Raw genomic sequence first — 21,330 nt, forward strand, 5'->3', positions numbered from 1 at the left:
TTGGCCACGCTAAATTGTCCCTTAATTGGGAAAAATAATTAGGTACTCTAAATTTATTTTTATATATATATATAAACGCCCATTTCTTCAAGGTGCTCTCACATGACAGTGTCAACCACAGATTTATTAACTGAATTTAAATTCCTCAATAGTTGTGGAGCGACTTGAACTTGTTTTACCCGATCACCTATCCAGGCCTCTGGATTACTGAACTGATAACACAGCCACAATGCTACCATACCCCTTAACGAATGATGGAGGGAAACAAAACACTGGCTTCCTAGCCTCAGTAACATGTCCTGAGAATTCTTCCTTCCTTTGGTGTCTCCTCACAGGCTAGCCATTTGAGATTAGGACCTTTTGTATGTGAAGGATTGTGAATTCTCCATTCTCAGAAAATGGCCACTTCAATCTCCTGTCTTCCCGTCTATTTGTCATAACGAATGTGTAACTTGCTTTAGGCACATTAACATTGGGACACGGTTCCAGGCAGAGATTCCATTACTGCAAGACAAGTCGTTGGTGGATGATCGTGTTCACCAAGCAGACCTAGTGTGGAAGCCATGGGATGACATTGAAACCAACAAAGTCACTCAGGCAAGAGGTGTGTTCATTTACCAGGATTTTTATTTTGAAAAAATGATTGTCTCAATTGGCACGAATGAGAGATAAGTGATTTAGATTTAATCTATATTACAGAGACATGGTTACAAGGTGATCAAAAGTGGGAAATAAGTTTTCCAGGGCAGGCAATATTTAGGAAAGACAGGGAGAATGGCAAAGGTAGAGGAGTAGCCCTGATAGTAAAAGGTGACACCGGCATTAATGAGAAAGGACCATGAAGTAGAATCAGTATGAATGGAAATTAGGAATACCACGAGTCAGAAAACACTGGTGGGAGCAGTTTATAGGCCCGCTAACAGTAGTTACACTGTTGGGCAAAACATCAAAGAAGAAATTATTAGGGTTTGGGGAAAAAAATTTAATAATTGTGGGGACTTTAATCGTCATATAGATTGGGACATGAAATTGGCAAGAGTCATAGGATCATAGAATCCCTACAGTGCAGAAGGAGGCCATTTGGCCCATCAGGTCTGCACCGACCCTCCGAAAGAGACCCTCACTGAGGCCGATTTCTTCCCCCCTCCCCCCCCCCCTCCTGTAATCCCACCTAACCTTTGGACACTAACGGCAATTTAGCACGGCCAATCCACCTAACCTGCAAATTTTTAGACTGAGATGAAGAGAAATTTCATCACTGAAAGGGTTGTGAATCTTTGGAATTCTCTATCCCGGAGGGTTGTGGGTGCTCCATCGTTGAATACATTTAAGGCTGTGGGAAAGATGTTTGATTTTTGGTATCTCGGGGAATTAAGGGATATGGGATTTAACAAAAGACCTCACTATCGAACAGGGTTCTGTTGTTTTTTTCCCTGCCGAGGACCTACTCAGTTGCATTTCCTGCACTTTAAACATCCCCGGACCATCCCAAAGCGCCAACTCACCTTGGGGGTCGTCGAAACCCCCCCCCCCCCCCCCCCCCCCCCCCCCCGCATCCTACCTGATATGGGCTGGGAACTTCTGGGCCTGATTCCTAGCATGGGCAAAATGCCATTGGGGCACCTTGGCAGTGCTAGCCTGGCACTCTGGCAGTGCCACAGTGCCCAGGGGGTATCAGCAGCTCCAAGCTACCACCCTGCCCAGAGACCAACCATACAGGGCCTCTGATCGCCTGAGAGATCCTCCCAAGTGCCGCTCTGGCTGGTCCCTGTTGTGGAGACCAGTGCTAAACGGCACCCGGCTGGGACCTCCTCGGCAACCTGCAACCTGCACTTCAACCTTCCAGTAGACACTGCGGTTCAGCAGTTTAAAAATATCAAAGGTGTTTTTAGTGTTTCCTGATGTATATATTTTATTCTATTTTATTTGCATGCGTGGCCATGGACCCGGCCATTCTCCGGCCGTATTCGCAGGTAAAGCCGGGGGGATTTACGCTGCGCGGCTGCGAGCCCCCCCACCCCCCCCCCCCCCCCCCCCCCACCGGACAGAGGATTGGTGCGGGGGCGCCGCCGACTTTCTGGTTGTAAGATCAGACAGATCCTGTGGATACCGCTGCAGGATCGGAAGATCCAGACCCTTGTTTTTCGGTGGCTTTTAAAATTAAAATGTAATTTTCCTCGCCTGTTTCTGGATCTTATAAGTTGTTGCATTTTCTTAAAATCATGCCTTGTTTGTTGTACTAATTTCCACGGCTAGCCTTGGGAAGAGTCATAAAACCAGTTCTTGCGGCTGGTCATCATTCAGTAATGGGCGTATATGGATGTTGGAATTGGCAGCTTTGCTAGAAAATTGGAGTATATCAGAGTTTGGAGAGGGAGGAAACTACAGAACATGCTTCTAAGAAAGTAATTTCTTACAGTCACTTTTCTCTGTAACTTACTTTTCTGCAGTGACGGACCTGCTCAACTTAGCTTGTTCAAGTGTGCTGCCTGGAGGAGGTACTAATCTGGAATTAGCTCTGCATTGTCTGCACGACACTCGAGGAGACATTTTGGTAACTGGTCATTTATTTTTTGAAAGAGCATAGTGCTTTCACTGAAACTTCACCATTGGAGTTTTGTTGCATTTCCTACTCTATATTATTCAGAATCGGCACCATTATCACTATCCTGCTGAAGAGCTATTATGAGTAGGCAACGAAAATCTGGCAGTTGAACAAAGTGCTGTAAAAAATACTTACAGGCACATTAATAGTATGAGGTCAGTAACGGTAGAGGTAGGGCAACTCGGAGTTAAAGAAGGTACGAAACAAACACCCGTGAGAGAAAATAAACCTAAATGTCTTGGGATGTGGGCATCGCTGGCTGGGTCAGCATTTGTTGTCCATCCCATAAGACATAGGAGTGGAAGTAAGGCCATTCGGCCCATCGAGTCCACTCCACCATTCAATCATGGTTGATTTCAACTCCATTTACCCGCTCTCTCCCCATAGCCCTTAATTCCTCGAGAAATCAAGAATTTATCAATTTCTGTCTTAAAGACACTCAATGTCCCGGCCTCCACCGCCCTCTGTGGCAATGAATTCCACAGACCTACCACTCTCTGGCTGAAGAAATTTCTCCTCATCTCTGTTCTAAAGTGACTCCGCGTCCTAGTCTCCCCTACTAATGGAAACAACTTCCCTACGTTCATCCTATCCAAGCCATTCATTATCTTGTACGTTTCTATTAGATCTCCCCTCAACCTCCTAAACTCCAATGAATATAATCCCACGATCCTCAGACGTTCATCGTATGTTAGGCCTACCATTCCTGGGATCATCCGTGTGAATCTCCGCTGGACCTGCTCCAGTGCCAGTATGTCCTTCCTGAGGTATGGGGCCCAAAATTGCTCACAGTATTCTAAATGGGGCCTAACTAGTGCTTTATAAAGCCTCAGAAGTACATCCCTGCTTTTATATTCCAAGCCTCTTGAGATAAATGACAACATTACATTTGCTTTCTTAATTACGGACTCAACCTGCAATTTACCTTTAGAGAATCCTGGACTAGGACTCCCAAGTCCCTTTGCACTTTAGCATTATGAATTTTGTCACCGTTTAGAAAATAGTCCATGCCTCTATTCTTTTTTCCAAAGTGCAAGACCTCGCACTTGCCCACGTTGAATTTCATCAGCCACTTCTTGGACCATCCTCCTAAACTGTCTAAATCTTTCTGCAGCCTCTCCACCTCCTCAATACTACCTGCCCCTCCACCTATCTTTGTATCATCGGTTGCCCTTGAACTTTGTGACTTGTTAGGCCATTTCGGTGGGGGGGGGGGTTACAGTTAAGAGTCACATGTAAGCCAGACCGGGTAAGGATGGCAGATTTCCTTCCCTGAAGGACATCAGTGAACCAGATGGGTTTTTACGACAATTGGAAGTGGTTATCATTATACTTATTAAATTCCAGTTTTTTAAATTTAATTTAAATTTGTCGTGATGGATTCGAACCTGGGATCCCAGAGCATTACCCTGGGTCTCTGGATTACTAATCTAGTGACAATACCACTTTGCCTCCCTGGTAACAAATGTTACATGTTCATATGCTTTTGCTGGTTCCCTGGCAACATTGCGTACAAGGGGCGTCTTTCTGTCCCTGCAGTGCTCTTCCCCCGGATCCACAATAGTCACAACCCCCACCACCCTCTTGTCCCCTTCTGGCCTCTTGGTTGGGACGTGTTCGACTTGCACTGTGGCAAGTCGGGACTGAAAACTAGCCTAGCCTAATTCCTACCTCAGTTTGCTTAAATGGCAAGTCACAAATCCTATTTCTGTAAATAAAGCCTCTGCTTCATGTGTTGCACAGCAAAATATGTGGATTTAGGAGAATTCAGTTGCATTTAGTAATTACAGTGTAGAGAAAGCACTTACTGTAAAAACACTTTAGACATTTATATTAAATGTTTTCACCTGATATTTTAAGATGCATTAACCTTCTCAAAATAGCTTTGAAACAATTCGATACCGTACGATAGTTACCAGATTTGTCTTACTTCCAGCTCCACTTCTTGTTTTTATGTTTGTAGGCTGCCTTGGAGGTGTTACTAATGAAAGGTGTGAGGCGAGACCCTTGTCACCCTCTGGGAGATTACCACTACACTGGTAAGAACAAAGCCACTTACATAGGGGGTAGTCTGAAGGTTCATATGATTCAGTGGGTACAGCATTGAGCTCACAACCATGGAGTCACACCTTTGGCTAGTATGCAAACCACCCTGTTCTTCTTCGAAACAAACCTGTTGGACTTTAACCTGGTGTTGTAAGACTTCTTACTGATCCTATTGGGCAAATTTAGTTTGCAGTCAGTTACAGTGCTGGGTGGTAAGGAAAAATCCTCAAACTTTGGCTTCCAAATCCCCATGTCAATTAATAAATTAGATCAGTACCTTTCGGGAGGGGTGAATGTCAGCCAGTCTTTCTGGTGTACTTGAGATTAGGAAGAAAGTCTGTGCATGGACAGAAGGAGTAGTCTTCATTGCATGAAACTTCATTTTTCACTCGTTTCTGAAGTTGAAGTTCAGCTCCACACCTGAAGTTCTATTCCCCCCCCCTCCTACCTGGCTGTTATTAATTGATGGGAGGCATTTCAAATCGTGAAAACTTAAAACCTTTTTATTTCTAGTATTAACAACTTAAATGTTGGACCCAAGACTAAAATATCATAAATTTGTCATGTTTAATGGGGTTCAATGTTACCTGTCTTCTCTATGTTGGGGTATGATTCTCACACACACACACCACCTGCTATCTCACCTTGAATGCTCATCCTTCACGTCTGTGCTTACTTGGTGCCAGCAGGCTGTTCAGTCATGGTGGTCATGGGGCTGGGTTCAGTCCTGTCCTCATTCGACAGTCACAGGCACCTGTACTTTGCAGCTGGATGGCCAGGAGCAGGAAAGCTAGCTGATTTCTGTTTAACCCTCCTTGCCTCCAGCACAAATGAAGCATCAAAACCAGAGGTTTCCCTGCTGTTTATGGCTGGCTAATTTTCCACTGAGTGCGTTTGCCCATTGAGCTATCTGTTTTGTGTAGGAGTGGATAAGAACGGGAAGTGAATAAGATATGCCCCCACAACCCAAAAATGTGCAAGCTAGGTGGATTGGCCAAGCTAAATTGCCCCTTAATTGGAAAAAATGAATTGGGTACTCTAAATTTATTTTTAAAAAAATAATGGCCAATCTATTACAAAGATGATATATATAAATGCCACAAATAAACAGCTAAAAATGAAAAAGAGACTTTATAAATCTGTACTGAGAGCATTAAATGACAGGAACAACAGATCTGTCAGCACCTGAACGAGACTCTTTCAATTAAACACTTCTTCAGAATGATGAAGGCTGGGATTCTCCATTCACGGCTGCTGCAATCGGGAACCTCGATCAGGCGGAAAATGGAGTGCGGCACAAAAATGGGATCCTTTACCACCGACTATAACGTGCTATCTGCCCCACGCTGGTGGGAAAATGCAAAATAGTGATCAGCATGCAATTATGGCCTGGAAGACCAAAATGGTTTCACTTCCTCTTTCCTCAGCAGAAAGCACTTAGCTCCTTTGATGTGCTGAGGGGCTGTCAATCACAGCGAGAGTGTTTATAAATATTGTGGTTATCAAAGCAAGGTACTTGAGATGCAGTCAAGTGTAAAGGGAAGCCTGAATAGCCTAACTTCCTAAGCAGCTGTGTCTAAACCATTAAGCTGTCTCTCACAGGCTAGTGAAAGGACGCTTAGCATTTCAAGGGGCGTCAGGGGATTTGAGGCCTTAAAAGCCACAGCACTCATAAAACCTGCTGTTTTAAAGATATTTGTCTGAGGGAGCAGATGTTAGTAAAGAGAAAGTTTTCCGACATAAGATGATAAAAAGTACTGACATAGAGCGGATGCTTCCTCTCGTGGGGCAATCTAGAACAAAAGATTGTTTTAGGATAAGAGGTAGCAAATTTAAAACAGAGATAAGAAGAAATTACTTCTCTCAAAGAGTCTTGAATCTGGGGTGGCACGGTGGCGCAGTGGTTAGCACTGCTGCCTCATGGAGCTGAGGACCCGGGCTCGATTCCAGCCCCGGGTCACTGTCCATGTGGAGTTTGCACATTCACCCCGTGTCTGCGTGGGTCTCACCCCCCACAACCCAAAGGTGTGCAGACCAGATGGATTGGCCATGAACCATTTCCTCTTAATTGGGAAAATTAAAGAGTCGTGAATCTGTGGAATTCACTACTCCGGAGAATGGTGGATGCTGGGTCTTAAGGAGCAGATAGACAGATTTTCAATTAGTAATGGGTTGAAGGGTTATGGAGAACAGGCAGGAAAGTGGCGTTGAGGCCGAGAGAAGATCAGCCATGATCGTATTGAATGGTGGAGCAGGTTCGAGGGGCTGAAATGCCAACTCCTGCTCCGAGTTCTTATGTTCATTGATTCTTCACTGAACTGCCTGGACTGCTCTTCAGAGTTTAAAAAGTCAGACCAGGAGGATGCTATTGATCAGAGGGCTACCTGAGATTACCATGCCAATGGTGATCATCTATTGCCTGGGGCTGAAAGGGGCAGACCAGACACGGCACCCCCCCCCCATCACAGGGTCAATCCCTCAGCCACAGCACAAGCCCACACAACCCCCCCCCCCCCCTCCTGCAGCATGACAGTGGCAGAGGGACACAATATGAGAGGTTGGGGGTGCCCTCCTTGTCAGTGGGGGAGGGGGGGGGGGGGGTCAGGATTTGTATTGTGGGGGAATCCAGTGTGATCTCCGCCGTGCATAAATTTGCATGGCCAAGGACTATGAATCACACCTGGGCACCGTTCCTAGCGTCAACGCAGACCAGTCCCGATCTGCTGCTGGCACTTTCCCTTTCACATGCCAACTGGCTGGTGTTGTTCCAACACTTTCTGTCCTCTTTTCAGACATGTGACATTGGCAGAACTTCATTTCATCGATATGTTGTTAATCCTTCAATGTGTTTCTTTTGAATTTAGGTACTGAGAAATGGACTACTGCAGAAAAAAAGATGTTCAATAAAGCAATTTGCCTTCACAATAAAGATTTCTTTCTAATGCAGAAGATGGTAAGAGATAATCAAATCGCAAAGTCAGGGTATTAAAGGCAGTTAAAAACGATTCAACTGCCAAAATTGACTCTATATACAATATTGAATTAAAAAAAAAAATTTAGAGTACCCAATTATTTTTTTCCAATTACGGGGCAATTTAGCGTGGCTAATCCACCTAGCCTGCACATCTTTGGGCTGTGGGGGCGAAACCCACGCAAACACAGGGAGTGACCCAGGGCCAGGATTCGAACCCGGGTCCTCATGGCCGCAGGCAGCAGTGCTAACCTCTGCTGCTCCAATATTGAATTTTTTAGGAGTTATTTTCACTTTCACTGTGGGCAGTAAAGTGACAGACGAGAGGACAACCTGCCCGTGGTAGAAGATGCCCGTTTTACATTTCCCCACACTGTCGGCCTTCTAGTTTCCTAGGTTACACTACCATCTTAATCTCCAATTAGTCATGAAAATTATGCTCTTGTCCAAAGTAATTTTGATCTTTAGAGCTCATAAAACAGAGGAAGCTTTCATCTTATCGATCGAGACAAAACTCCCAGGCCTCAGCAGAGAGAGAATCCCACTCTGACTGCATGGAATTGCCAGTCCTTGGAAACATTTGTCAGCCAGCACTAAAATACTGACACCTTATTACTGGTGTGTGTGATCTATTTACAGCAGCATTATGGAATTTGAAAGCGTTTAGTGGAAGATGGTGCAGTTAAAACAGCATATTTTGGTTAGCAGCCTCAAGTGGCATCATTGTAAAGTGTAAATATTTTTCTGCCCACAAATGTTTTAATCCAGCACATTCTCCCCGTGTCTGCGTGGGTCTCACTCCCCACAAACCAAAGATGTGCAGGGTAGGTGGATTGGCCACACTTCTTTGGAAAAAAATTAATTGGGTACCCTTAATTTAAAAACAAAACAAATGTTTTAATCCAAACATGGAGGGCACCCATGGAAAAAGAATCACAGCATTATAGTTTAATGCAGTAACTACTGTATTATGAAGTTCTATTTCTACAATTTTGGATTGTTGGTTCGCTATTAGAATTTCCAGCAGTACTCCACAATTTGTTGCTACCACCTAGTGATGAGAAAGAGACTGCAGCTGCTGGAGCTGCAAGATGATCTTTAGCCAGTCAACATCTAAATAATTACATTACATCTCATGGAACTTGGGAATGAATTCCATGCGCAGAATGAAAGTCCCGGCACGCAGAAGCCTTGGACGAAGAAAGCCTTTTTGCTCATCCTTCTGAACACAAACATCTTCCACTGCCAAAATGTAACTGTTTCTTAAATACTTTTATTCCCCTTCTCGCTTCTGCAGCCTGAAGGAGCTTGAACTAAATGAGTTAGGGGTGGTCCCAGTCCCCTTCCTGTGAGTTCGCTGTACTATTTTGATAAAGGCTGCTTAATTCTACATCCAAAAGGTTTTAAACTGGGAGTTTCTGGTTGGGAGAGACTGGTAGTGAATATCAGGACAGGGTGGCTGGTGAATTAGGACACGTGAGCCATTTGAGGCACTATCAGAGAATTTTGTTCTTAAAAATTGTGTAATGAAAAACCACCAGGCTGGAAATCGGACTGTCCAGGTTAAACCCTGTGATTGTCCACGTTTGTAATACCATTAAGTGCAAGAACAATCCTCGGCCTACTGAATTCAAAACATTTTTCTTTAAAGTATAATAGCGGTAGCATAGTGGTTAGCACTATGGTTTCACAGTGCCAGGCTCCCAGGTTCTATTCCGGCTTGGGTCACTATCTGTGCGGAGTCTGCACGTTCTCCCCGTGTCTGCTGGATTTCCTCCGGGTGCTCCGGTTTCCTCCCACAAGTACCGAAAGACGTGCTGTTAGGTGAATTGGGCATTCTGAATTCTCCCTCAGTGTTCCCGAACAGGCACCGGAATGTGGCGACTAGGGGCATTTCACAGTAACTTCATTGCAGTGTTAATATAAGCCTACTTGTGACATTAAAGATTGTGATTAAAATATAGGAATGATTTAAAATTGAATAGTAAGAGGAGGCAGACCTGCTGTAGATTACAGGGCTGATTTTACAAATTACTGCTACCATTGGGAACTCACACTCTACATATTGAAAAAAAGCAGGGGTTCTGGATCTAAAATGTAAACAAGTGAATTGCCCCAGGTGAAACACCCCCCCCAGTAGCGCACACACAAAAGTATTAACCCTGTTAGAACAGATCTATTGCATTCATGGGACCTGCTGTTTTACAGATAAAATACAAAACCGTGGCACAATGTGTTGAATATTACTACACCTGGAAGAAACAGCTAAAATTTGAGTGGAAAAGAACACACTTGCTTGAGGAAGAGGAGATAAAGCGTGAGACAGACAGTCCCGCTGATGGAAAAGAAATAAAAAAGCTGGTTAGAAATGCTGCTAATTATGCTCAGGCCAGTGAGGGAACATGCAGGCAGGTAAGGGAAACCCAAGGCAATGCTGGAGGAGTCTCTGCCCATATCCAACAGGCACCAGATTTTTGCTGCCGGTGTGGATGAGGGCAAACTGCAGGGTGGATAACAGACTGACCACAGGACTATAGTACAGAAGACCGCTGAAATGGGGGTAATAAGCATAAACTAGGAGCAGAAATAGGCAATTCAGCCTTTTGCGCCCGCTCCGCCATTCAGTACGATCAAGGCTGATCTCTTCTTGACCTCAACTCCACTTTCCTGCCTGTTCTCCATATCCCTTCAACCCATTACTAATTAAGAATCTGTCTAACTCCTCCTTGAATTTACTCAATGTCCTGGCATCCACTCTGGGCTCCACAGATTCACCACCCTTTAAGAGAAGTAATTTCTTCTCATCTGTTTTAAATCCGCAACCCCCTCCATCATCCTAAAACTATGACCTCTTGTTCTAGAAAAGGAATGTGATAGTGAGAAACAATATAGCCGGGGGGGAGATAGATACTGTTTAGTTGTGACAAGAAGTTCTGAACGTTATGCTGCCTGCCCAGTATCGGGGTTAGGACATCTCCCGTGGCTGGAAAGGGAGGAGATTGATACAATTGTCAGGGTTCATGTTGGCACACAACACAGGGAAGAACAGGCAAGAGGTGAGTACCAGGAACTAGGAGCTAAACTAAAGAACAGGAGCATTCAACCATTCTAAACTGGATTACCCTAGCTCTGAGTAAATTAGGATAGGGATAAGAAGATGAGTGAGGTGAATGGCTAATGGAGCAGGGTATGAAAAGGAGGTTTCCATTTCATGGAATACCAGCAGCAGTAGGGGGGCAGGAAGGAACTGTACCAATTGGACGGACTCCACCTGAACCAGGCTCAGACTAGGTTCCTAATGGAACGGATAACCAGGATGGTCACAAGGACTTTAATCTAGTTAAGGACGTTGGAGAGGAATGGGGCTCAATGGTAGTAGATAATAGCTGAAAAACAGAAGAAAGGCAAGACGTCAGAGTCCGAAATTGAGCTTTAGGCACCACAGATGTAAATAAAAATAGAGATAAGCAAAGTGTCAGTACAACATTAGAGAAGGACAAGAAGGGGGTGTGTGGCTCAAATAAGAGTTCTTTATCCAAGCCTACAGAGTGTAAGGAACAACAAAATTTAATCTGGCATAAAGTGAACAGGAAAGATGGAAAATCGTGGGGAGGGAGGAGTGAGTAGTAATAGTGATTTAGAATGAAATCACTTCAATAATATGAGAGGATATAACGAGAGGTTAAGCAGACAGTGGAAACCTCATGGGAAGAATAATGAGATAGAAAAGAATAAGACAAGGGATATGTGTATACGGTCCCTGTAACAAGCGAGAAGTTGGAGGCTGTAGAAATACAAAGATTAGGTAAGCATGCAGCAAATGCAGAGTATTATAGGCACAAGCAGACTAGCACAGGTCGGAATGATAGTGAATTTGTTGATTTGTGTCTATGATAGTGTTATGTTTTTGGTCCTGGAACCTTTCAGGATCAAGTAGACGCGGAGGTGATTAACATCGCAACTGTTCTTTAGTGCTGTCGCAGTCGAGCTAATAAAACATGTATGCTGCGATCCCACAGTGCACTGGCTTGCAAAGTACAGCAAGCCAGTCAAAGCATACAGTAGAAAACAGAGAGATCCCAGCTTAGTGCCACTGACCTCTGGGTCTTCAAGCTCTACACCGGGCTGGGACTCCAGTGCTACATTGTTAGAGCTGCTGTCCCTTGAATGGAATGCTAGACCTGGGGTGCTTGTAGAGGATACAAGAGGAAAGTTGCACAAACAGTTGATTTAACCTACTTCAGACAGAAAATGTGGTCGGGACTATTACCCACGGAGGCAGTGCAAATAAATAATGAGAGGCTATTAAGTGAGAATTGAAGAGATATTTGAGGGAATAAGTGATTGAAATGTGTTTCTTTCCAGCACTGACTGGGTAGACTCCAGTATCCTTTCACTGCATACATTCCTTGTATGTTTCTATATCAGAAGGACGTTCTGGTAACAGCAATAGTCAATTTAGTCATTGGTTGTAATATTTTATCAATAACTCTTGTGGGTAAAAATATTCAACTCTGCTTTTTCCCCCTCCCCCTCCTCAGTCGTTCATAGCCTCACAGGGTTTGAGCATTCCTTCCCAGACAAGTGTGAGCCGGGAAAAGCTCAAGAAGAAAATTGTACGGTCTAAGCCGAGCCCTTCTCCATCAGTTCACTGTCAGACGGGAGCCCAGGACAAGAATGAGAAAAAATTTATCCTGGGGAATTTCCCTTGTAAAGAGTGCACAAAGTAGGTAAAGCTATGAGTGGTGGGGTCTGGATAATACATGTTGCCAAGAGTTGTGATTTCCTGATTAACTGCTGTTAAGGTGCAGAATTAAGTAAATAACTTGCATTTATATTGGACCTTTCACCACCTCGGGACAACCCAAAGAACTTTACAGGAAGTGTTTTTGAAGTTCACTGTTGAAATATGGGGAAACTTTTAAAAACAATATGTTTAAGAATTTTTTCATTATCAAAACAACTAGAAACAATCAAACAGAAAAACATAAAAGATAAGAGAAAAAAGGCAAAAACACATACAACATATAATAAACTTAATACAAAAACTAACTTTTAAAAATAAATTTAGAGTACCCAATAATTTTTTCCAATTAAGGGGCAATTTGGCGTGGCCAATTCACCTACCTACCCTGCACATTTTTGGGTTGTGGGGACGAAACCCACGCAAACACGGGGAGAATGTGCAAACTCCACAATACAAAAACTAACCTAAACTCCCTAACACCTGATGGTGATGTAACTCTTTTAAAAAAAAAAAGAAATGAATGGCTGACATCTCGGGTAAAATATCTCCACTGACCCCCTAACGTTGAACTTGACCTTCTCCAAATGCAAAAATTACATTAGGTCACCCAGCCGAAGTGAGGCTCTAGGCGGAGTGGGAGGCCTCCACCCAAGCAAAATTCACCTTTGGGCTGTCAACGAGGCAAAGGCAAGGGCATCCACCTTGACCCCAGACTGAAGCACCAGTGATTCCAACCCCCCAAATATGGCCACCAGCAGACACGGATCCAAATCTACACTGAGTATCTCTGACATGGTGTTAAAGGAAGAAGCCCATAAACCTATCGACTTGGGACAGGACCAGAACATATGCGTGTGATTAGCCAGCCCACGATAGCGGTGCTCACAGTTATCCCCAGGGAAGAACCCGTTCATCCTTGCCCTGGTCAAGAGCGTCCTCGGCAAAACGTTAAACTGAACCAGAGGCACAAAAAGGACAGTACTGCAGCGGGAGCCACCTTGTGTACGTCTTCCCCCTACATTACACCACTGGGAAACTTTCTCAAGGGCAATTAACAATGGGCAATAAATGCTGGCCTAGCCAGTGATACCCACTACCCATGAATGAATTTAACACTGGCAGCACGCAAATTGTGCACAGTAAGCTCCCACAACAGTAATGAGACAATAGTGAATTATCGCGGATGCTGGAATCTGAAACGAAAATAGAAAATGCTGGAAAATCTCAGTGGATCTGACAGAATCTGTGGAGCGAGAACAGAGTTAACGTTTCGAGTCTGGATGACTCTTCGTCAAAGCTGGAGAGAACTGGAAATGGGCTGGGGTGCGGTGAGGCTGGATAGGGGGTGCGGTGAGGCTGGATAGGGGGTGCGGTGAGGCTGGATAGGGGGTGCGGTGAGGCTGGATGGGGGTGCGGTGAGGCTGGATGGGGGGTGCGGTGAGGCTGGATGGGGGTGCGGTGAGGCTGGATGGGGGGTGCGGTGAGGCTGGATGGGGGGTGCGGTGAGGCTGGATAGAGGGCCAGAGATAGATTGAGGCTGGGGAGAGATTGACAAAGATGTTGTGGACAAAAAGAAAAAGGGAATGTAAACGGTGGTGATTGTGGCACATTAACAGCACCCCCTATCCAGTGTTAATGGCACAACAAAGGTAAGCAGTGTGTCAAAGGACAACCTGGAACAGAGAACAGATGGCCCTGGTGGGGTGGGGCAAGCAGAGACAGTAGTAAGCGAAAAACAAGATGGAAAATAGGATGAAAAGGGGGATGGAAAATTGAATCAATGGAAGAAATTGGATCTCAAACAATGACGAGACAGAGTACAGAAATGAGATACAAGGGCAGCACGGTGGCCTAGTGGTTAGCACAACCGCCTCACGGCGCTGAGGTCCCAGGTTCGATCCCGGCTCTGGGTCACTGTCCGTGTGGAGTTTGCACATTCTCCCCGTGTCTGCGTGGGTTTCACCCCCACAACCCAAAAATGTGCAGAGTAGGTGGATTGGCCACGCTAAATTGCCCCTTAATTGGAAAAAATAATTGGGTAATCTAAATTTTAAAAAAAAGAAGAAATGAGATACAGAATCTGGTGAACTGATGCGACAACAATAATCTCTCCCTCAATGTCAACAAAACGAAGGAGATTGTCATCGACTTTAGGAAGCGTAGTGGAGAACATGCCCCTGTCTACATCAATGGGAATGAAGTAGAAAGGGTCGAGAGCTTCAAGTTTTTAGGTGTCCAGATCACCAACAACCTGTCCTGGTCCCCCCCATGCCGACACTATAGTTACGAAAGCCCACCAACGACTCTCTCAGAAGACTAAGGAAATTTGGCACGTCAGCTACGACTCTCACCAACTTTTACAGATGCACCATAGAAAGCATTCTTTCTGATTGTATCACAGCTTGGTATGGATCCTGCTCTGCCCAAGACCGCAGGAAACTACAAAAGGTCGTGAATGTAGCCCAATCCATCACGCAAACCAGCCTCCTATCCATTGACTCTGTCTACAATTCCTGCTGCCTTGGAAAGGCAGCCAGCATAATTAAGGACCCTACGCACCCCGGACTTGCTCTCTTCCACCTTTCATCAGGAAAAAGATACAAAAAGTCACTTACCAACCGACTCGAGAACAGCTTCTTCCCTGCTGCCATCAGACTTTTGAATGGACCTACCTCGTATTAAGTTGATCTTTTCTCTACACCCTAGCTATGACTGTAACATTATATTCTGCAGTCACTCCTTCCTTCCCCATGTACGGTATGCGTTGTCTGTATAGCAGGCAAGAAACAATACTTTTCACTCTATACTAATACATGTGACAATAATAAATCAAAAAATGAAAATAAAATGATAGAAATAAAAATGGGATGAAGGTGGATGAGAGAGTTCACAGCCTGAATTGTTGAACTCAATGTTAAGTCCAGAAGGCTGTAACGTATCTAATCAGACGGTATGGTGCTCTTCCTCTTGTTTGAGTTGGGCTTCACAGGAACATTGCAGCAGCCCAAGGGCAGACAGGAAAGCAGGACGGTGAATTGAAATGGCAGTGACAGAAAGGTTTGGGTCCTGCTTTTGTAGGGATTGATGGTGTTCTGCAAAGCGGTCACCCAGTCTGCATTTAGTCTCTCCAGTGTAGAGTAGACCATATTGGGAGCAGCAAATACAATAGACCAGACTGAAGGAGGTGCACGTGAAGTGTTGCTTCACCTGAGAGGAGTGTTTGGTGAGCAGGAAGGTAAAGGGGCAGGTGGTGCATCTTCTGCGATTGCATGGAAGGTGCCATGGGAAGAGGGTGATGGGGGAGTCAACTAGGATATCCCAGAGGGAACGGTCCCTGCGGAATACTGACAGGGAGTGAGGGGATGATGTGCTTAGATCATGCTGGAGTTGACTGAACTGGACAAGGATGATACTTTGAATGGGGAAGCTGGTGGGGTGAAAATTGAGGACGAGGGACCCAATTCTGCGAGGGGATGGGGAGAGCAGAGGGGCAGAAATGAGAGCCCTGTCAACTATAGTGGGTGGGACGATTAATGAAGAACGAAGATATCAGCACCATTTTGGAAAGTGGCATCATCACAACAGATATGGTGAAGGAACTGGGAGAACTCGATGGAACCCTTGCAGGATGTGGGGGTAATGAGATAACGTTTCTTTACCATGCTTTTCAGGTGAATTGCAGTTGTGTTTTGGGTTCTTTCCTTTACTTGCTGCTCAGGAAGGTTCTTTCTCCTCCCTCACTTCTGCATGTTCTGAGAATCTTGCAGTGCCACTTCCCACTTTCTCTTCATGTGGTGAAACTGCCCGAGTATGAAACGGTGGACAGCTTGGTCCAACAAACTTGTCCCAAGACAAAAATCAACCACAACTTGCACTTGGATAGCACCTTCAACGCATAACACATTCCAAGGCATTTTACAAGAGGAGAGTTATTGGTCAGCAAGCAGTCGTGACAACTAATCCTGTCTGCCGATTTCCCTTCCACCACCAAGGGTAACACTTGATGAAAATCCGAGGTTAGCTAAAGGGAAGGAAAACATTTGGGTGTTCAGATACTAACATGGCCCTAAACTCACCATTTCCTACAGCGAGAGGACATGGCCTTGTTGTAAGGCACAAGGAGTTTTGGGTATGGGACACCCACTCTGATAACCTCACCCTTTTGAAATAAAGGAAGAGATTTTTTGGGATGTGCATGCGATTAGTGTGGGAGATACATGGTGTGGGAAATTCTGAGTGTTCCTCTTAGCAGAGTGAATTGCAAAGAGTTAGTTGCACAACCATTAGGTTTCAGACAGTGAAGAAGAATTGGTGTCTGCTGCTTTCAGCCATGATGAATCGTTTAAAGCAGGGGTGGGCAAACTGCGGCCCGCGGGCCGCATGCGGCCCGCCAAAGGTATTTCTGCGGCCCACCAAGTCATTAAAAAAAAAAAAAAAAAAAATTTTTCTAAAAAAAAAAAAATTTTTTTTTTTTTTAAAGGTTAATGGGTGGGGGGGCTGTTGGATTACTTACTGGCATAGGGTGGATACGTTGACTTGAGTAGGGTGATCATTGCTTGGCACAACGTCGAGGGCCGAAGGGCCTGTTCTGTGCTGTACTGTTCTATGTTCTATATGAGGCGCCCAGAATCATAACCGGGTGAAGTAATTATTTTACTTAATATACTATGCGGCCCTTTGTGAATTGTGAATTTCTGAATGCGGCCCTTGCACGGAAAAGTTTGCCCACCCCTGGTTTAAAGGCTTTTCTTTTCCCAGCTGGATAAGGGTGTAAACTGCCCTCCATGAAGGATCATTTAGAATCTTACGGGTGACACAGTAGCACAGGGGCTGCACTGTTGCTTCACAGCGCCAGGGTCCTGGGTTTGATTCCCGCTTGGGTCACTGTCTGTGTGGATTCTGCACATTCTCCCCGTGTCTGAGTGGGTTTCCTCCGGGCGCTCTGGTTTCCTCCCTCAAGTCCCGAAAGACGTGCTTGTTAAATTCTCCCTCCGTGTACCTGAACAGGTGCCAGAATGTGGCGACTAGGGGCTTTCACAGTAACTTCATTGCAGTGTTAATGTAAGCCTACTTGTGACAATAATAGATTATTAAATAGCAATTTGCAATGACAAGAACTCAACTGCAACTACAGTGTCACATAGATAACAAAGCGAAGTTCCCTCCCCCTGCCCCTTCTGTAATCAGCAGAGCGTTGTTTGATTATTTTGCATGGCAAGTAACCAGATTGGTTTACAAACTAATAACCCATTGGAAAACAATCTTTATTATGCACGTGTATTTCAGAGTATTTGACAAAGTGAAAAGTCGAAACGCTCACATGAAATGCCACAGGCAGCAGGAGGAGCAAGAAAGACAGGCAGAGATGAAGCGGTCGAGGATACGTTTGAAAGTTGAGCCAAAGGAGGAACCAGAGGAGACCATTCTAGTCTTCACGTCAAACAATTTGTCAAACATTACCACACCATAAAAGACTACCAGCATCTTGGGGCTAGCAGATGTAGAAAGAAGGTTTTGGGGAGAGAGCAGAGCAGTAGTCTTGAGTTTCAGATTGTACAAAGAGCTTGCACAGAAAGAGTCAACACCCTCCCCTCTACTGTAAATAACTGCTTCCAGGTATTTTGATTTGGTGCATCTGGAGGTGGGGAATGGGTGCACATTGCATATTGTAAGTCTAGACCACCAGACACACATAAAACACGAGTCTGCAGCAAATAAATGCACAGGTTTATTTTTCAATTTCACATTGGACTGTTTTCAAGACGATGAAGACAGGTCCTAAACGAGGTACTTTGTGTCAGCCACAAGATTAACTAGTGGGGTAGAGAAACCCTGGTTCAATGATGATGTGTTAAACCTGTTAAACTCTTGCCATTGAGCTGCTAAGCTTGCAGTAATTTACAACCCATAATGACCTTAGTGTATAGATAAAGAAGCTCCCAAAAGGTAATAAATACCTGAACCATTGTATTTCAGTCACCTTTGAAGAATGTTCTATTGCTACCCCACTCACCAGCCAATGGACAGGTAGAAATTGGTGATGCCCTGGGTCTTAAAGTAAAATCACTGATTATCAGCAGAAAATTGGGACATGGAGCACAATGAAACAGACAAAATAATAGAGGTTAAAGGAAAGAAATCCCTTCTCCTAAAATAGAAAATACAGGGTAATGGAAAAGAGATGATTAGCCCGGGGAGGGGGTGGGGGAGCACAGGGGTTCCACGCCTCAACAGGAGGTAACTTCAGGAACAGTTTATAAACAGGCAATGACGATCAATCACCACTTCCACGTTCTCATTGGAAATGAGACACAAATGGGGAGATGATTGTTGTGAGTGGATAAACCTGCTTGTCAACTGCTACCCCGTGCATTGTCTAATCTACAATGGGGTATAAAAAGTTTTAGAAGCTACCTTTGGTCACCACGAGCTCGGGTAGGTAGGGCAAGCAGATGATGTTTGGTCAGCTGCTATCAGTGTCTCTTGAAAATAGCTGGTTTGAGAGAGTAAACGGAGGTGAGTGAACTCCAACTTTGTCAGTGAGCTCCTTCCCTCTACTGGGAGACATGGGCAAGATCTTTGCCTCCCAGGGAAATTTTTCTTTTTCTCTCCTTTAAATTTGAGGATAGGTTTCCTCGGTTTCTCTTACCTGCTCTCAGCCAGGGTGTGCGCACACTCAGGACACCCAGAAGATGGGCTTGGGGGAAATGACCTGCCCAATGTCACAAGGAGGTGCACACATTTGTTTCAGGAGCAAATCTCCCTGAGGACAGTGCATGGGTTTCATTTGGCGGATGCCTGCTCAGCAATTCCGGGGATGGAAGCTGTACCACAGCACTTCTGAGACACGCAGTGTTCACACGCATGTACACTCCAGCAGGAGTGGCTAAATAATGAGCAGTCAAACTCCCGCTCGGGAGTGCTGAGGATAACTAGCTTTCCAATAATCTCCCTGTCCTAAAAAATGCATTATATAGTTTTATCCTCTTTGCATTTTTAACATTGGTGATATTATCACTGTCTGTGGCAATGGAAAGATAATTGCTACAGTCGTTATTTTATGTACTATTTTAAAAGATGAAAAAATTTGCAGTACATTTTAGCGCTTTTAAACAGGAAGTAAAGCTGAGCCATTAGGATATCGTGCCCTCTTAGCCCCAAGAATCTGGTCAACATGAGAGTCACTTCAGGCAAGAGTAGCTTTTTAAAAAGTTATTTTTAACAGAGGACAATCACCGAGATGTCATTATGCCAAATCTCTGGACAGGATTTGCACGGGCAGACTTTATTTTATGGTGGCTGGACCTGAAAGGCATCAAACTTTGTACCCGAGCATTGGATACACACCCAGGAGTGGGAAAGACAACATTCAGCCAGCTGAAACCCAACCTGCCACGTTAATCATTTTCATTTGGGGACGATCAGAGCTGTGGGGCAGTGATCAAATTATAAACTGTGTTTCAGATCATATTATACCAAGAAATATTTGATCAGGAAATGGGGGTCAGAATTTCCTCATTAGTGGGAATTTATTAATCCGTGGGAGAGGGGGCAAGTACTTTAGATTGAAAGTAATCCCCAACTATTTTAACTTGAGGCATCTCCTGCTAAATTTGTCCTGTTGTTTCCTCACCCTGCCCATATAGTCCATAAACTACATAAAAAGTCTAAGTTTATAGATAACCACCCTCTTAAGAATTAAACTCCCAACTGTCCCAAAATCCATTCAAATTAATTGCTGAAATAGTTTCAGAATTACACGCATCTGTCAACTCTGCAGGGGGATCAGTTAAATATTGGGAGTTACCCCTTTAGGATTTGGTAATATTGCACATCTTGACAAGATGTGCTGTGCAGTTCCAGCAGAGTGGAGATCTGTCTGCCTCCTGTTAATTTACATCAGATTAATGCCCAGTTCTCAGTGGCTGAATGGGCAGCGTTCCAGATGAGAGATTGGGAATGCATTAAGCCCCAGAGCAACTATTTCTGCTGTCGGGGTTCCTTCTTTTGATTATAGTCACGGTTTATAAAACGTGATCCACTCTACGAAATGCAAAATAAAATAAAAGAGTTGGGCGCCATAAAGTTTCAGAGCTTCAACTGTTTCTGTTTGACAAGTGAGAGAAGGAATGTGGCCTGATTCATTTCCTTCGCATTCACCAAAACGCGAGATAATTTTTATAAAAGCCCAAACTAAAGACTTTGTTGTTTCAAATGCTTTCATAATCTGGAAGATCTAAAATGGAACAGCTTTTGCTTTACACGAGTTTTATCTCTTAATTTTCTATTGTACATTGCTGTATATTTTCCTTAAGATACCAACCCATGGGCAGTTCACAGATTACTAGAAAATTGCATTAGGAATGGATGTATTTTTACTTTTTTTTGCTGATAAGTGCAGTGTTTTCTTTTGTGTATATAAGAGAATTTTTACAAATACAGCATATTCGAGTGTGTTTCTGCATTTCTGTTGGGAGAAGCTGGGAAAAGGAGGGAGTGCTGATTGCCCCCTCTGATCCGGTTACCTGAATTCCTCCTCGAAGTAGTGTGCTGCCAGTGTTATTCAGAAGCACTGAAGCGTTTCAAATTCATCAAGTTGGGGCTTTGTGTGGAAAATAAAATCTGTTGAATAATTAGATGCAAACCCACCAATGCTGTAAGCACAAGGCCCTGTAGAGTTAACTTGCTTTAAAACTGTGCAGGATTGTTTCAATAAATATGTTGACTGTTGGGAGTATTATTTCAGCTTTGTACAAAGGACATATCTGTTTTCCCTTTTCAATTCCTGAAAGAATGCAAATTACTCAACCTTAGTACTCTCAGCTGCTACACGTAACACTTTCTTACACCCAAATTGTCCCATTCAGGCGCTGACTTGATTTTATGCAGGGCCATACTTTTCTCCAGAGTTGGTTGGTCCTTCTGGCCCTGAAAATCTTTTACCGGGTTGAATATTGTTTT

The 21,330-nt window shown here is 44.3% G+C and overlaps 1 protein-coding gene across 5 annotated transcripts in view; it reads left to right on the forward strand.

Moving 5' to 3' along the window:
• The window catches only part of LOC119957843 (zinc finger protein 541-like), a 66,687-nt gene extending 48,182 nt beyond the window's left edge, over nt 1-18,505 (forward strand). For all 5 annotated transcript variants that reach the window (XM_038785990.1, XM_038785989.1, XM_038785994.1 and 2 more), the window contains 7 exons: nt 462-604; nt 2,451-2,554; nt 4,569-4,644; nt 7,516-7,604; nt 9,831-9,983; nt 12,164-12,348; nt 17,656-18,505. In XM_038785990.1, the coding sequence (XP_038641918.1) occupies nt 462-604; nt 2,451-2,554; nt 4,569-4,644; nt 7,516-7,604; nt 9,831-9,983; nt 12,164-12,348; nt 17,656-17,839 (934 nt within the window). In that variant the 3' untranslated portion in view covers nt 17,840-18,505. The remainder of the gene's footprint in view (nt 1-461; nt 605-2,450; nt 2,555-4,568; nt 4,645-7,515; nt 7,605-9,830; nt 9,984-12,163; nt 12,349-17,655) is intronic.
• The last annotated feature ends 2,825 nt before the right edge of the window (nt 18,506-21,330 follow it).

Source organism: Scyliorhinus canicula, chromosome 27, assembly GCF_902713615.1.
Source record: "Scyliorhinus canicula chromosome 27, sScyCan1.1, whole genome shotgun sequence".
NCBI lineage: Eukaryota > Metazoa > Chordata > Chondrichthyes > Carcharhiniformes > Scyliorhinidae > Scyliorhinus > Scyliorhinus canicula.